Source organism: Coptis chinensis, chromosome 1, assembly GCF_015680905.1.
Source record: "Coptis chinensis isolate HL-2020 chromosome 1, ASM1568090v1, whole genome shotgun sequence".
NCBI classification, from domain to species: domain Eukaryota; kingdom Viridiplantae; phylum Streptophyta; class Magnoliopsida; order Ranunculales; family Ranunculaceae; genus Coptis; species Coptis chinensis.
In genome coordinates, this window is record NC_141456.1 from 77764409 (window position 1) to 77783558 (window position 19150).

Genomic DNA, 19150 nt, shown 5'->3' on the forward strand with positions numbered 1-19150 from the left:
ACCATGAAAAATGGGTAACAAATTAAATATATTCGGGGGGATTCGAAAATCCCCCACTGGGTCTGCAAGAATGATGCAAAACTTAGGGTTATCATTAAGGGCTTTATAAAAATCAGAGAGAGGAGTCTCTGTTTCGTCAGCCATTTGTGCAGGTGTAGTGTGTGGTATTCTAGATATGCGTGTGCGTTGACGTTTACGATAAATAACCGAAGATGGTTTACTAGTACCGGACCTTAATCTCATACAAGGTTAAGGCCAATAAGAAACAAACCACGAACAAATAGTAAAACAACCCTGATATGCTAGAAAAAAATCCTCTAACAGGAGAGGCGAGGAGTGGAAGAAGGAGTACATGAATGCCTTATTGCTACGCTCTTGAATAACGTCTTGTATATGCGATCACAGTGTATTCACAAAGTTGGAAACACTGAATAACTTGAACGAAGTGAGTTGGAAACTAACTTGTGAAAATCGGGCTAATTCAGAAGTGGGCGCGGGCGTGCTTGGAACTAGGCGTAGAAAGGTGCGTGCATGCTCTTGCCTGAACCAATGTCCAGTGCTTTTAGGGCGTGCATGCTCCGTGTAGAATTCTGAAAAAAATATTTCTGAGCCAAACAAACACAGTCAGAACCAAACAAGGGTGGGTGGGTTTTAATAGGATTTTGGTAGGGACGAAAATACTAAAGGAAATCAATTTAAACATAACTAAGATAGCAGCGGCGCCATTTGATAAAAGTAGAAATTATCTTTTACTCCTACTTAACTAATTAAACTTAGACAGAAGTAAAGAATAATAATTTACTCTAAACTATCAAAGTTCTACTCTCGTGAATCATGCAATAAATGGAGTAGAGAATTTGTTCCACTCCAAGTCCTTTAAACGTAAGTTTCTGCTAGTTTAATCGATAATAACAAAAGAGTTGAGAGTAATGATTTGAAATTAGAGTTAATGACTATTTAGTACCACGAACTTGCACATTTTTCCTAAATGGTACCCGAACGTTGTTTCTCGCCTATTTGTACCACGAAGTTTCAATTTGTTTCCTAATATATATAGGCTACAACTATGTTAAAGATGTGTGTCATCAAGAACTTTACCATGATGAGCATATGTCTACATGGTGAGCACATGTACACTTTCAAGTTTGATAGAAAGGAGGATAGAGAAGCAGTTTTGGAAATGGGTTGTTTCCATATTGCGAGTCAATTGTTTGTGATTAGGCCATGGAAGTTGTTTGTTGAGGCAGAATCACATGACTTGAAAACTATTCCTATATGGGTGATTATTAAAAAATTACCCATGGAAATGTGGAATAAGAAGAGATATAGTCAAGTTGCTAGTGTGATTGGAAATCCTCTTTTTGTTGATAGGCTTACTGAGGAGAAGAGAAGAACTTCATATGCTAGGGTTTGTGTGGAAATAGGTACAAAGTGTGAATACCCTAATGGAGTGCCAATTATGATAGATGAGAGAAGGAAAATCAGTATTGAGTTTGAGTACAATTGGAAACCTTCAAAGTGCTCTTGTTGTAATATCTTTGGGCATAGTGACTCTAAATGTCCAAGGAGGGACAAGGAATCGAGAGATGCAAAATAGAAAGGTGCGTGGCTCAAGAAAGAAACAAAGATAAAAGGGGGCATGCAGAACAAATAAGTGAGTAAACTACTAAGCAAAGAAGTACAAGAGGTGCATGATGTTGATAATGAAGAAGAATTGGATGTACATAAACAGCCTAAGGCACAAGATGACAAGGATGATGGGTGGGAAACTCCAACTAGGAAACACACCATAAGAGGAAGGGAAGAACATCACATGGTTCAGCAAGGTATAAGGAAATCAAATGAAGTTCAGAGAACATGAAGTAACAGCCCGAGAGGAAGGACAATGGGTCAGAGGGATTATAGCCTTAATGAAAGACGACATTAAGGAATAGCATCAAGAAATAGAAAGGTGGCACCTTACCCGGGCAACAAGGAGAATGGGCAGGTGCATCTATAGGTGCACCAGCACACTGTTGATGCCCTAGCAAGTATCATTCCAGCTGATCCATTTGCAAAGATCAGATCTAGTTCCTTTTCCCATGATGTAATAAATTATATATGATGATGTAATGGGGAAAGAGTATGAAAAGTTGTAATTTCTTTTTCAATTTTCTATTATTAATAAAGGGGTAGGGGACCCCGTTAATAACCTCGCTTATTGCCGATCAAATATATATATATATATATATATATATATATATATATATATATATTATCAATTATATTCAATGTTATACAAAACTCCTAATGCACACACTAAGCTTTTTCCTATGATACACAATAAGGTGTGTAAAAGGCACTCTTTTTATGTTAAAATTTAAGCCATTACTTGAAGTCTTGAGCTAGTTGATGAAGCTAGGTGTTAGAACTTTCAGCTACAAGTACGTAGCATCAAATAAGGACTTTTATTATTATTTTTTTTCTCTTGGATCAAGTAGGTGCTAAGCGCACATACACACACACTTATGTTACCTAACCAAGTTAATAATTTGAGTCCAGTTGCAAAGTGTGTACCCCATATATCTGAGAAGGCATTTCATGACAAAGCCATACATCTGGCTTAAATGGTCATGCCAGATCTACGCTCTAGGATTAGTTATGGCATCATCTTGAAGTATTTCTAGACCTGAGTGATCCTTTAGGATGCCTTAGGCGGCATATATCTTGTTGGATCACTTAGGTCCATGGATCCATTCGGATCACTCAGGTCTAATAGCTAGCATGATCTGTGTTAGTTGGAAACCTTAATAAGATTTTGCACAAGGATATGATAGGATCTGATGGAAATCCCAATAACACACCCACGTTGCAAAACAAAGCATTAGTCAACAAATTGAATTTGCTGGTATGAGTAAAACTAAATAAAAAATAGTAATACATTCAATCTTTCTTTCTAATAAATAAATATAATATTTCAAACAATTTTCAACTTGGAAAACAAGGTAGTTCCATTTTCCAAAACGGCGTGTAGTTTCTTCCAAGCAAGCTCACCATTCAAAATTCCAATTAGTAAATAAATAAATTAAAACTTACATTTAATCAGTCACGTTGTGTCAGGGTAAAATAACATCTCTGCATAAAAGATTAATAAGTGATACCCTCCCACAAAATAATGCTAGATTTCCTCAAACATAAACATTTAAATTATACATCTATTTCACTCTTGTAGCAACCACTATGGGTATACATCATCAGACTTAACATATCACAAATATCAATATTTTTGTTACACCACCACATCCATTATATCCCACAAACCACATACACATTCATTCATAAGAAATCATATGCATCATAATACACAAACATTCTGTAGAGAAAAAGGGAGAAAAAAAAAGGGTTGTTGCATTTTTTCTTTCGTTTCTTACTTAGCCAAAATTTTGGGTAGTGAGAAAAGAAAAGTTACTCAACTTTTTTTGAAAAAATTTGTCAGGTGCGCGCGCGCTCGATTAAGCTTATGGCAGGGCGTGCCCGCGCTCCACCATCAATCCGATTGTGTCTTGCTAATGAGGTCATGTATAATGTGATAGGAGAAAATACAGCTACCAGTATTTGGCTCAAGCTAGAATATATGTATATGACCAAGAGCATGATGAACAAGATGTACCTTAAGAAGTGTTTTTATCGGTACATGATGGTGGATGGTTCAACGATGCAAGAGCATGTTAGTGAGTTCCATCGATGCTTAGCGGATTATTTGAATGTTGGTATGAAGATGGATGATGAAGATCAAGCGTCATATTTAATATTCTTTTTGCCCGAAAGCTATGAGCATCTAATGACTACATTTATGAACAGTGAAGATGTTTATCTTGACGAAGTTCAAAGTGTGTTTCTTTCTTATGAGTTGATGAAGAAGACACGAGTTGAGAATATCATTAATGCAGGACAAGGGCTAGTGGCAAGAGGATGGTCGTATGAAAAGGCCTCTACAAGCAATGAGAGGTCTAGGTCCAAGTTAAAGAAGCTGTTAAAATATGTGAAGTGCTACAATTGTGATGAAAATGGACATTATGTAAGTAATTTTCCTCACCCGAAGAAAGATAACAAAAACAATGGTAAGAAGAAAGGTAAGGCTAAAGTTGAGGCAAGTTTTGCTTCAGGCTATGAAGAGGACGATGTGAGTCTCTGTGTGTCCACACAAGACTATATGGCTGAAAGGTGGATTCTTGATACGGGGTGTTCCTACCATATGCGCCCGAATAGAAAGTTGTTTACTTCTTATGAGAGAATTGATGGTGGTTCCGTTTTGATGGGTAATGACGTTACTTGTAAGACGATAGGAATTAGAACTATACTGGTCAAGATGCATGATGGTGTAGTGAGGAAATTAACCGATGTGAGGCATGTTCCTGAGCTAAAGAAGAACCTTATTTCTCTTAGTACCTTGAATTCCGAAGGCCACAAGTTTGTGGGAGAAGGTGGAGTCCTAAAGATTGTTATGAAAGGTCAAAGACATGGAACCTTGTATACTTTGATGGGTAGTACGGTGACTAGTAATGTAGCAGTGGGTGCATGTAATAATGATGATTATGAGTTCACTAAGATGTGGCATATGCGTTTAGGGTATATGAGTGAAAAGGGTTTGTCTGAGTTATGCAAGCGAGGGTTCTTGAAGGACTTGAAGAAGCCAAGTATGGGGTTCTGTGAGTATTGTGTCTATGGGAAGCAGTGCAGAGTCAAGTTCAGTTTAAGCAAGCACATGACAACAGGCATCCTTGATTATGTGCATACGGATGTTTGGGGACCCTCCAGAGTGGCTTCAAAAGGAGGTAACCGTTATTATGTCTCATTCATTGATGATCATACTCACTATGCGTGGGTGTATATGATGAAAATGAAAGATGGAGTGTTTGAGATATTTAAGAAGTTGAAGGCAAGGGTTGAGAATAGCATAGATAGGAAGGTGAAGACTTTAAGGTCCGACAATGGTACTGAGTATACCTATGGGCCTTTCCAAGAGTTTTATGCGCAATAAGGTATTGCCAGACACTAGACAATTAGGGGCACGCCTTAGCAGAATAGGATAGCAGAGAGGATGAATAGAACCTTGCTTGAAAGAGCGAGATGTTTGTTATCTAATGCTAGTCTTGGCAAAGAGTATTGGGCAGATGCAGTGTCCATGGCGTGTTGCCTGTATAATAGGTCATTAGTTCCAGCTATAGATTGCAAGACACCTTATGAGGTGTGGTCAGGTAATCCAGTTGATTATAGTATTTTGCGAGTGTTTGGATCGACTGCTTACTACCATGTGAGGGAAAGTAAGCTAAAGAAGGCATTATTCTTGGGCTTCGCAAATGGGATAAAGAGATACAGATTGTGGTGTCTATAAGACCACAAGTTCCTGGTCAACAGAGATTTTACCTTTGATGAGACTTCTGTGTTATCTTTCAGTAAGTCGAAAAAAGCTAGGTAGAATGGTGAGTCTATAGAAGTTCAAGCTATTGAGCTTGAGTTGTCTGATGCAGCAGATGACTGGTTAGTTCATGATGAAGTACCAGATCATGGAACCACACAGCAATAGGAAGAAGAGCAAGAGCATTTGCAACTTGTAGTGGTTTACCCTAGGCCAAAGAGATAAGTTAAGGAAGTGCACAAGTATAGGCACGATAAGCTGGTGAAACGTTACGGTTAGGTGGATTTAGTGGCATATGCACTGAATATTAAAGATGATGAGTCAGATAGCTTTAAGGAAGCTATTAGAGATGCTCATTATAGAGATTTGTTAGTTGCTATGCAGGAAGAGGTGGAATCTCATGATAAAAATCACACATGGGACCTTATTTTATTTCCAAAGGGCAAAAGGACTACCGGTAGTAAATGGGTGTTCAGAAAGAAAGAGGTCCTTCCTGAGTCTGATAGTACTGGGTAAAAGGCAAGAGTGGTAGCAAAAGGTTTCTCACAGAAGAAAGGAGTCGATTACAATGAGGTATTTTCCCCGGTGGTCAAACATACTTCCATTCATGTGTTATTGAGTTTAGTTGCTCACTTCGACTTGGAGTTAGAGCAACTTGGTGTGTAAACTACTTTCTTGCATGGAGACTTGGAGGAAGAGATCTATATGAAACAACCTGAAGGTTTTGTTATTGCTAAGAAAGAAGATCATGTGTGCAAGTTGAATCGGTCATTGTATGGTTTAAAGTAATCGCCAAGGTAATGGTACAAGTGCTTTGACACATTCATGATGCAACATGAGTATACCCGGAAATAAATATTTGTTGTGTTTACTTTAAGTAGGCTTTCATTGGTAATGACTTCATCTACCTCTTGCTTTATATGGATGACATGCTTATTGCTTCCAAAAGCATGGTGGAGATAGAAAAGTTGAAATCTCAATTTAGCTTTGAGTTTGAGATGAAGGACTTGGGTGGAGCCAAGAAGATATTGAGCATGGAGATTGACAGAGATAGGAAGAAGCGACGGATAGTTGTATCTCAGAAGAAATACCTTCATAAAGTAATTTCTCGATTTGGTTGGAGAATGCAAAGTCGGTTTCTACTCCTTTAGCTGGGCATTGTAGGCTTTCAACTAAGTTCTCTCCTAGTTTAGTGGAGGAACAGAAGCATATGACTCATGTTCCTTATGCTAATGCAGTGTGCAGTTTGATGTATGCTATGGTGTGCACACGCCCAAACATTTCACAGGCAGTCAGTGTTGTAGCAGGTATATGGCAAATCCTGGGAAGCAGCATTGGGAGGCAGTGAAATGGGTATTGAGGTACTTGAAGGGTACCTTGGATGTGGGATTAGTTTATGGTGGAGGTACTTGTTATGTCAGTGGTTATGTGGATTCAGATTATGCAGGTGATCTAGATAGACGACTATCGACTACTGGTTATGTGTTTATGATGCATGGTGCACCGTTTAGTTAGAGGTCTATGCTACAGGCTACAGTTGCTCTATCTACTATAGAGGAAGAGTATATAACAGTGGCAGAGGTAGTGAAAGAGGAACTATGGCTTCGAGGTCTTCTAAATGATATGGTTATTTAGCAGAACAATGTTGCTTTGTATTATGATAGTCATAGTGCTATTCATTTGGCGAAGAACTAGGTTTATCATGCTCGGACCAAGCATATTGAAGTCCATTATCATTTTGTACGGGATGTCATTGAGGATGGTAATGTAGCACTTGAAAAAGTGGTCACCCATGACAATCCTGCTGATATGCTGACGAAGGTTGTCACTGTAGTTAAGTTCCAACACTATTTGGACTTGCTCCAAATCCTACATGTTTGAAAGAGCCACTTGTGGGCATGGCCCTTCGGGGCAGTTGACGGCGAGTTTCAGGATCTAATTTGAAGACTAATGCTTCTTGCTGGATGTGTTTAGCTTGGTTTTATGTGTTAAAACCTCATCGAGGTAGAGAATGTACGTAGAGAAAAAGGGAGAAAAAAAAGGGTTGTTGCGTTTTTTCTTTCGTTTCTTACTTAGCCAAAATTTTGGGTTGTGAGAAAAGAAAAGTTTATTGGACTTTTCTCAGAAAATTTTTGTAAGGCACGCGCGCGCTCGACTAAGCCTATGACAGGGCGCGCCCGTGCTCCACCACATCTACAGAGCATTCACAGTTTTTGAAAATAGTATAAACACAAGTTTTTTCTTTAAAAACTTAACCTAACTAGAACCAAAAAAAAAAAAAAAAAAAAGATTGTAAGAGAGAATTCTTAGTGATTTGAGTGTTCATTCTTTGCGAGTGAATTGAGAGCTCTTGTAATCTGTTACTCTGAACATCTAGTAAAGCTTGGAACTCGCCAGTGGACATAGGCACATTGCTGAACCACGTTATATCCGTGTCTTGTGGTTTGTTTTCTTTAGCATTAGTCTCTTTACTTTATATGCTAGTTAATTGATATTGAGAAGTGTTGGGATAGTACTTGGAGGATGTTGAAGTCTTGTCTAGAAAGAAGGATCAAACCTTGTGTAGGGTTGATATATTTAGAGTGAATAGCACTGATTCCGCAGTTAGTTATTCTCCACACATTCATATGCAATATTTTACTTTGCTTATTAATTATCTCATTGACTTATTTATATACAACCACAACATTTATTTCCTACTCCACATTTTCACCACACATTTGCAAAATCCCATATACCCATGTGCCTCTCACACACTAGAATACCACTACAAGGCATGTGTTCCAAGCGGCGTATCACCTCCAGGGAATTAGAGACATCTCTGGGCTTTCAATGCGCATAAACAAAGCCTCTTAAGGGAAATCAAAACTAATAGGTGATTATTGTACATTCAAGGAATACCCACCTACATTACAACTAACCCGCAAGGCGAATACCTAAGTTCCTCTCTAGGGAAACTTTCCACATGACATCATTAGTCATAAGCATTTTTTTTCTTTTTCAGTTCATCAAAAAGGCATACGTGGAGAGATCTAAAGATGATGTGGGCTACACATTAAGTTTCACATGACTTTTTACAACAGGTTTCAATACCTAAGAGTTCCCATTCATTGTAATATTTTCTTCATAATATAAACATTTTTCTCAATCATTACTAAAAATTCCAAACACAATAGCCATGCAACTCGCCGCAATATCAACTATATAAATCATAGATATCAAAAAATTTAACCATGAGTAACGCCTTAATTAAACTAAAAAAACATGAAATGCATTCCAAGCAAACAAAACAAGATTATTCTAATATTAGGTCTACAAGATCAAACAAGAAGAAACTAAGATATAGTTATCAATATACCATGTATACATATATACAAAGTTCATTCAAACCATGATGCATGCAGCCCTTAATCTGATGCATGTAATAGAACTTATTGGACAAATAAAAATTTAGAAACTTCAATCAATAGACATTTGTTTGAAACTTTAGTATGCGACATATTGCTTGATCAATACATTTTTTTCTTACAGCTAAAACCTACGGTAATGAATTATGGATATTGCTAGTAAAAGAATATCAAATTAAAGCTTCATTTTCTCATTTTTTTTCCCCTTCTTTTCCTTTTCTCCTTGTTTCTTTAATGGAAGCTAGGGTTTCATTATCTTCAAAATTCGTAGGTTAGTTTTAATCCATGTTTCAAGCCTGTTTAACTTAAGTTATGGGCCCAATATGATTCTTACAGAACCACCAAACTTCTAACAACAAATTTAAATAAATTACTTCATAAAATCAACACCAACAAGAATATCAATGTTTCAAGTAAAGAATTTTTTTTTTACAACAAGCTATATTTTAAAAATAATCTGTTTCAATTTAGGAAAAAATGTTATTTACGTTGTTTAAAAAATGTAACTCAGATTGTATATATTTCATTTGCAACTCAGGCATCTATTATCATCTTCCTTTTTCTTTCATTTAGTGCCTTGGAAATTCTATGCATTCAGTCATAATTAATTAGGGGCTCGCGACACGTTAAAGTGGTTTGAAAGAGAAGCAATTAAATAATTTGGTTCGATCTACCAATGCAAATATTTTTTTGCGAAGCAGATGTACTTAGTGAGTGAAGAAACAAAAATTGATTCAATAGTTGGAGTGAGAGTACCTGAGAGAGTTAGAGTACCTAAGTTGTGAGAACAAACTGGGGAGACTAGAGAGTTGTGAGAGGGTTTCCAAATGTATTTGAGACAAAAGTTAAGTTGACCATCCTTTTGGCCTTTTTGGAAAACGTTCGTCATAAATCATTTATTTATTTTTCATAAATCATTTAAACGTTTAGTTTAATTTTGAGAAAATATAATTTTATGTTTTAGCCGGGCCATTAAATTTTTATTAATTGAAATGGTAATCACATTAGGCATCCGTGTATACAATGCTTACGTTTCAATCCATTTAATTGACATACTAATTACATTAGGCATCTAATGTAGAAGCAATGTATAGTATGCATTGAACACAAATTATGTCATCCCAATACTTCCATTAGTTCTAGCCCATTAAATTTTACATTAGGCATCCCATGTATACAACAATGCTTACGTTTCATCCCATTTAATTGAAATATCACCTCTCTCTCTATTAAAGCAAAGTACATCTTATGTGGACAATCTCTTTCCTAGGTGGCGCATTCTTGAGACATAGGTATGCCACGTGGACACTATTAATTAATCATAAGAAGTTTTCTAATAACTTTTAATCTTAAGAAGTTTCATAGTACAACATAACTCTAATAAGTTAATCAACATCTGACAATGAAATTTTATACAACTCCAATAAGAAAACAATAGTTTTTTAGCCCGTTCAACGAACGGGGACCATTTTCATAAAAATTGATTGGATTATTTTTAATATTTTTTGAATTATTATGTATCCAAAAAATTTAACTATAGAATATTGTAATGATTCGTAGAAAGGGCGTTGAGGCATAATAATATAGTATTAATAAAAGGAAAAAAAATAGCTCAACAAATATAATTAATTTAATTTATGACCAAACCACTGACAAATCCTAAAATTTAAAAGTCGAGCCCGTTATATGAACTCCAAATGAACTCCACCACCTAAAGTAGATTTATAAGATGAATTGATGTATGATTCTTGGTGAAGATAGTTTTCTCATAATGGAGAATATTCCTACAAAAAATCAGCCCAAACAAAAAGTTTAACATTATCAAAAGTTGTTTTGAAATTTGAAAAATCTGGACAGTAGGATAATTTTATAACATTGTAAGCAAATTTTGATACGCCTAGGCATGTTATCTTCAAATATGCTGATTTTTTTTCTAAAGATGATCTATATTGAGTTGAGAACATCTCCACTAAAAATCAGCTTCTAATTCATTGTTTTTCATAGTGGAGTTTTTTTGGAGTTCGTATAAGTGGAGTTTATATAACGGGCAGGTTTAAAAGTAGAATCTATCTTTCTTTCACGCACAAATTCAAATTGGAAAAGTCATTACTCTTAAAATTTAACTGTCGACGACACATTTTAATTGATTATATTTTGACAACCAGTCATTGTTTTTTCACTAATTTACACTTTAATTCATAGGCGGAACATGTTCAGTTCACATTTTCTGAAAAAAGAATTATTTTTATTTTTAAACTATTTACTTAAATTACATAAATTGGCACCCTTCACAAAATGGGGACCGTTTTCATATAGTTGATTTTTTTTTTTAAATTTTTTTGGTCGAATTATTATGTACCAAAAAGTTGTAGCTTTAGAATATTATATTGTAATGATTCAAATATCGTACTTTCCCACTCAATACTTGGTGAGTCTGTAAGTAGACTGAATAACCCATCAAAAGATGCGTAACATAGAGCAGGAGTAGCTATGTTGTAGCTTCTACCAACATAATGATATGTTAACAGGCCAGTTGCCCTCTCAAGACAACAACAATACAACATTCAAAAAATCAAATTTTCTAATCCAGCCTCCATATTAGCCTACACAAACAGTGAATCTTATCATAATTAAAGTACCAAAAAGAATAATTATGTAAATTCATATATGTAACCGAACCGGTTTATTTAACAAAATCAATGGGCATTCAATTAATGACAAAAATAATTATGTAAATTACTCATTTAAACGGAACCTGTTCACCGAATTATATACTTTTCACTTTATTATTATGTATCAAAAATCTTACTTCCAAAGTATATTGAAACTCATACAGTAAATTAATTTATCGAAGTTCCCAGCGCCAATAATATGTAGGTTAGACTATTTTTTTTTTTTTTTATCAATGGGCTTTATAGTATATTAAGATGTCCAACTTTTTGGTTGTGGACTAAAATGCTTTTTTTTTGTATGAATGGACCGTATTAAGATGTCCAAATTTTGGGCCCATTACTTTACTTAACACGTGGTGTCACTTTCACCACTTGTATTTCTAATTTACCGACATGTTTTCTCACTCTTATCCAAGCAACCTATCTCTTGACTCTTGAGTATCTATCTTCGATTGACTTAAGTGACAAGTAAATTCATTTGCTCTCAAAGGTAACTTTTAATTTTCCCAATATTCCTTGATCTCGCACTCGTTATTTATAGTTTCCTAATTTTTTATCATTAGCTAAGCATACTTAAGCATGCTATGCTTTCTATACAGTAAACCGCTACTTAAGCTTTCTATGCTTTCTTCATTGAGTGAAAATTTGTGTACCATATAGTTGTAGTTGTACTTGGATTTTTAAATCATATCATATTATTAGTGCTTTTGATATACTGATTGTTTCTAGTTATTAGGGATTTATTTACATTTGAAGAATGCTTTGTTTGAAGGCCTTCTTGTCAAATTTTAGTAAAAAAATTTCCCATGTCGTATATGTATTCTTTTTATTGTTTTATTAGTTCTTTGGGAATATTTTTCTTAGTGGAAGAGTAAGTTGATTTTTTTTTATTGTTTTATCTGTTTATTTTTATCAAAGTTTATGCTGAAGTCAAGTTTTATTTTTTATACTAATGTTTTTGTCTCAATTTTTTTGTTTTGTAGGCATTGTGCTTGTAAATATATGATGTTTTTTAATTCTTCAAATGATATCTGGTTGGCAAATGAGTATGCTTTTTGATAACAGAGAAAGACTTTCTGTGTTTAATTTTTTTGAATATCTAATTAAGAAAGTCAAACAGAAGAGGTGTTGTAGACACCGTGGTCACAATAATCGATATATAAATAGTGAAACTAAAAAGTTGGTTCTAAGTATGAGAAACCAATTGAATGAGTATGTTTTTTTTTATACACAGCCAGGAGGATTTATCATGTAACATTGTAACCTACAAAAAAAGGAATAGTATTGTGAATTATGTACACCCATCCTCATACATGGAAGGGTGAATATTGGTAGTAATAACTAATCAAAATTTCGTGTATAGGTAACATTTATATAGGCACCTTTTAATATTACCCAAGCGGTTAAATCACTTTCTCTAGGATGAACAATATGTTCTTCGAAATATAAATCAAATTATGTAAATAATTTTAAAAAGTGTATATATATAAACTAAGATAGCCCGTTTTGATCATTATTCGGCTTAATAAAGTATTTGATTTATGTTAAATTTTTGCTTAATAATAATACCATCTAATAATTTATTTTTTCTTTTTTTGATAGTGCTAAGTTAGTTATGAAAACATTGATGCACTAACTAATTGAGAAGCCTAAGATAACCAACAACATGTGTTGTTTCTATTTGTTGTGATTTTTGCTTAAAAGACTTGCAACCAAAACTTGAAAGTCAAAAAAATGAACAATGACAACTTATAGTGTGACTCAATAAATGATGTTCTCGTTTGCTACCAATATCAGTTTCGATTTCATGCTTACTGCAAGTGAAAAGTGTTACACAAACATATACCTAGTCACCTTGCATAGTTTTCTTTTTGGTCATTACGATCTAGAGTTGCACATTCTTATTAACATTACTGCTCCATATATTGAACCTCCTCTGAGCTTTATACCTTAGTAGCTTAATTGGTTCGCACGTTCTTTTTTGCATTACTACTCCTTATATTGAACCTCCTCTGAGCTTTATACCTTAGTAACTTAATTGGTTCACTGAACAGGTGACGTTTATGCAGTTTAGAAAATTGAAAAATAAATTAGGCAGTAAAATATTTTAAATTTTTTATAACTGAATTGTTTTTGGGTTATACATGAAGCTATTGATTTTTTGGTCTTAGTGTGCATCCCCTCCTTCATGATCATACTCATACGGAATGTTTGTAAGGATTTTCTATAGGTAATATACAGGTGGATCCAACAAACATTTCCCTACGCGAAAAAAAAAAGTAAAAAAAAGAATGAAATCCAATGAATATTAGTAGATCTCTTACTTCTGAGAGTGTAGGAATTAGTAATTTAAATGAACAAATACCAAAACCCAAAAGTACAACACCAAAGATATATTGTAGTATTGTGAAGGATTCTTGTAAAGACTTGTAAGAGACCAATGCCTATACTTTGAAGGACCAATGATGCTTGTCAGCTTCCATAATTGTGTTGTGACTTCCAGTGAGCTTCTGTCATACAATGATAAGTATGAATTTGGTCATCACACTTGTTAGAGTCACCTGATTACACCTCCAAGCCTCTATTCAGCCTTTTGGTTAGCAGATCGAGCACTATTTTAGTCTTTTTCGAACTTGCTGAAAAGATTATCATGAAAAATGATGCTTCAAAAAATTGAAAAGAACAATTCCTTCAAACAAAAGGTAGAATAGAACATGCTTCAAAAGGTTTGCCAGCTATGGCGTAAGAGGATATAATGACATTTCGATTCATTAATGGCTACATACATTAAATTAAACCTATATGTAAGATTGGTTATGGCTTTGAAGCATGTAAATATAGCTTCAGAATGTTAAGGAATTTTTCCATTTATGCACCATGGTAGCCCACTAAAAACGTATCTTGTCCATAGAAGATGCTATCAAAGAACTCAAGATTGAACTTTTGACACTTCAGTAATTGATCTTAATTAATGCTAAGAATTACAAATTATCGATGTGGTAAAGGTGAAGCATTACTTACCAATTAAATCACTGTAGTTTTCACAATGATTTGGTAGTCTAGCAACTTCATTATAAAACCTACCTCGATTATTGTTTGCTACCACTAAATTTCTATTAAAAAAAGAGAAAGAAACCCATTTGAACAACACTTTGGAGATCATCTTCCCAAAGGCTCATTAAATGAAGTCAAATCATGTTTACAAATTTCAAAAGTGTTCTTAAAGCAGTTTTCTAGTATTGATTTGAGAGGAAATCAAAAGAGTTTCAATCATATGAGTAACTTCCCAAATTCCAACATGGTGAGGCAACTCCATACTTATGTTAAGGTGCAGTAGTGAAACTAATACTACATGTAACTGAATAAACTGTAAGACAAATTTATGGACACAATTGAAAGATATCAAACCTGTAAAGAAATAATATTGTTCAAACTTCAAAGTCTTCCTTCCTGTTTTCCATGACTTGGGCATGATCAACTACGTAAGACCTATCTCCATCCAGCTCAAGCACTCTATCCTGGGCTTCGACATTTGAAGCGGGGACCAAGAAAAAGAAATTGCTATTCCAAGAAGTTTAGAACTACTTGTTTGTTTCTTCCCACTACACTAGATTGTATAAAATTTGAGGTGAGGTGATCAGAAAGCAACAACATGGTGTGCCTAAGAAATGGTGGGAAATATTAACAAAAGCTTCCACACATGGATGATGCATCTAATTGCCAGGCCAGATTATTTCACTTTATATTTCACAATGTTACTATACCATTCAATAATAATTTTCTACACCTGCAAAAGAAAGGCAATAATATTTGCATACGAAAATGTCAACTTCCAATTTAACTTTTTCCAAATTTTGCACACACACAATTGAAGAATATAGTATAGAATCAAGTTTGCATACTAAAATTTCAAAGACACGCATTATATTATTTGCATGGAATGTATATGAATAAAGTCATCATGCAAGCTAATCAACTGTAAATTAAAGTACCGCTCGCCATGCCCAAATACCATTTATCTTGTCCAAATGTGTAGTCATATAAAAAATTGTATGTATGTTATTCTCTTAGAGTGATACATTATTCAGACAACACAATAATTAAGTGTCATAGCGCCTAGGTAAGAAGCAAAATAGTGGATTCTACATAAAGAAGTCTAGGTAGGTAAGTCTCCCATCTTTTAGGTTTGAGACAACATTATATTATGGTGTACTGGTTCTATTCTTTCGGTGTATGGTTCCTGCTGGCAATTCAGAGAATAGTGGATGTGAATGTGGTACATATATGCAAAACCTGGTTGCCTGTACAGTCATATTTGTATAAATAACTATTTAAGATTTCTTCACAGAAGAACAATTGGATAGTCTAATATTTGAGACGTAATGCAATTCAGAGTCACAAAATGAAGTTTGGCAAGAAGCATCTCAAGGTTTCCCAGACATATAAATAAATCAGCGTAGTTGGAACTAATCTTACCTTATGTCACTTGAGTATCAACAATGTTCAATTCAACTAACCATCTGCTGAGCATCCCTCACTATGGTTATGGTACACGACTAGCGCGGTGGTTTCCAACTCCCTTTCCGATACCTTCCCCGGTAATATGGATCACACAACACACATGTACATTTTATAGATTGAGTCATTCACTCAATTTGTTGACACGTGTTGTCTTCTTAACATAAGCAATACAAATACATATATTCATAACAATAACATATTATCAAATTGTAATAAACATTAAGCACTAAGTAACCTGTTGCAAGTTTTCCTTAATGGGAAGTTACCTATTAAATCAATATACCCACAATTCTGCACAACTTCATTTCCAATTAGCTTAATCAACATTTGAAAATTAAACTGAAAACTTCCCAAATTTTTATTGAATGTTGAATATATTACATCTGGTTGTTAGGAGAACATTAAATAGCACGCAATTATTAGTGCACAAACCATAAGAGCTTTCTAAAAATTCAAAACACATATGATCATTGTCATAATGAATGGATGCGGAGCAACAGGTGGGATTGAAGCCTGTTTTCAGGTGAAAATATCTTTAGGAAAACCATACCCATATCTAAAAAGGGGGGAACAAAAGTAAAAAACGAAACACAAAAGTTGTGTATATATATATATATTTTATTTTTTGAGGGGGATATGGTACTGGAAGTTTCAACAAAAGAGTTTCTATTAAAGCTATCCACTTTTACAAAATTTAAAAATTTAACAAAACTCTAAAATTATTCATATGGATAAAAGTTCATAACACTATTAAATTTGGTAAAAATGAACAAAAGAAGAAGAGTATAAATAAAGTAAAGGAGTCATACCTGATATGATCGGGTAATCTGTTGTCTGAATTAGAGAAGCAGAGTTTTTGGGTTATGAGTAAAAGAGAAACCAAAAGCCCGAATGAAAGAATACATATTTTGTAATATAGGCATGATATGGCCAATAGAACAAAAACAAAAATTGTCCAAAAATTCCGAAATCGCTTGAATTGGATATATTGACCACACATGTTTGACGTTGCAAGAGAAATAGTTTAAATTATAGTTTGAATTATTATTAACTGCTACCATTAGTTCAAATCATTAACTATCACATCTTACTAAACAAAGGAACGCAGAGAGAGAGAGAGAGAATAAGTTTAATGAAAGATTAAAAAAAAATACCTCAATAAATTAGTAGAAAGTGTCGCGGCCAAGACGACATTTGGGTTGGCATTATAATAATCTCCACAAATATGCAAAGTGAAGCCTCCTTCATCTAAAAATTAATGTTAAATAACCAAGTGAAGCCTCCGCAAACATGGCTAATGGAAACATGTAGTAGATACAACAAAACCTATGTAGTGAGGAATCTAATGAGAATGAAAGCAAAATCAAGTGATTGAATATTTAGAACGAAAAAAGAAGCAAAATCTCATAAAGACAAATAGTTACTAAGAGCCTCATCTTGGAAATCTGTCTGCCCATGACCTATGAGTTTCAATCACGTTTACAATCCAAACTTGTATAATGAACTAAGAATAAGGAATGAAATGAAATCATACCAAGTCTTCTTATTACTTTCCAAAGTCAACTATTGTATATTTCATATATAGTGATTCACTATACATAAATTACCCCGTCCCTTGAAGTTATCTTAACCCCAAATCCTTAGGTTGCCTAGGAGTTTACTTCTAGAACACTTTTGAAGTTTTCACCCAAAGGAGATCTTAACAATGCAGTCTTGTAGCTAGTGAACTTATTTACCACAGACTTTCCTTCATCATAGGGCATGCTATATGCATGGTCTATTACATTGTCTATGTACGAAATTTTATATGTAGCTTAATTTTGAATAATTACTTCAAGAAACAAAATGCATTTAGCAGGTTAAAGAAAATTGGAGAATAAACTAAATTATTAGAATCATTTACCTTTATGATGGAAATGGCATGGAAAGTTAGAATTTATGTGACGATCGACATAACAACATAAATATTACTAATCTTCAATAAGGAGAAAAAAAATTACCTCAATTGAAAAGTTTTAGAACTTTTGGAAACTAAAAATACCTTTAGGAAAATACGTTATTCCATGTGTAATTTCTTGAAAGTCCCATCAAGAACAATGCGTGATCAAAATTCCTTGTCTATCAAAATTCTTAGCTAGCTACAAGAAACCTATATAGCTTGGATCAAAGTGTTTGAACAATGTATGAATATGTAAAGTTAATATCAATATAGTAATGTAGGTTGAATTAGACACTATGTAGGTTGATTATCCAAATAACTGACGTCAACAATGCCATAAAATTCCAATATATGAAACTCTAATATTTTACGATACTCGACATAGGAAACTAGTGAAATTGACACGTTCAGAACATTTTTTTTTTGTAACTCACTCCTACTTTAGTAGAACTCAAATTAAATTTATTATGTGTATTGGTAAAAACAAATTATGACTGGTTAAGCTAATACGCCCATCTCGTAGCATATATATTCACTCAATTCAAATGCATAAAATCTTAATAAAGCCAACCCAACCGAAATAGAGCATAACATAAACCTTGATTGAAAAAAATAATAATTTATTACATTCATCACCTAGTTAATGGAATGCTTGGAGCCCCTCATTCCAGTGAATTCTTTTAGAAATCATACAAACCCCAACAAATCAATAACACCCTTAGGATTTTCCTCCAGTTTTGTTGTCACACCTACAAGCAACATATCAAAAATTATAAATTCTAAAATCTCAATCCCTACAAATTGTCTAAGGTAACAACAACTTGTCTCATGCAGTATATGACATATTAAATCAAGCGTTGTGTCTACGACTCTATCATTCTATTTATCATCAATGCTGAACACCCTTAGGATTATTAAATTGGGAATCACTTGGTTTTCCATCAACATGCTCTTTTCTCATAATTTTATATACATGCAGTATATCGTTAAATACTTTTGTAAATAAAGAAAGATAGTAGAAGTTGAGGTTCATTAACTTGTAATATAGAGAGGCGATGCAATAACATTTTGCCTCTTCAAGCCTAATGTTTAATGAATTCGACATTACTAACAACCAAATGTTTAAAAAAGAGGCACTCAGCACTTCAAACTAACTAAACCAATCGAGCAAAAAGTCACCAAGGATCAGAACACATTACACTCAATCAAACCT

At 34.1% G+C, this 19150-nt stretch overlaps 1 protein-coding gene across 1 annotated transcript; it reads left to right on the forward strand.

The window, feature by feature from the left end:
• Positions 1-1075: 1075 nt before the first annotated feature.
• LOC147525271 (uncharacterized) lies at positions 1076-1597 on the forward strand. Its single transcript, XM_086578908.1, has one exon. The coding sequence runs from the start codon at positions 1076-1078 to the stop codon at positions 1595-1597; it is 522 nt and encodes a 173-aa protein (XP_086435034.1).
• Positions 1598-19150: the final 17553 nt, after the last annotated feature.

Bases quoted from the DNA above. Each gene is read 5' to 3' on its own strand.
- LOC147525271 (XM_086578908.1), top strand. From the start codon at position 1,076: ATGTGTGTCATCAAGAACTTTACCATGATGAGCATATGTCTACATGGT.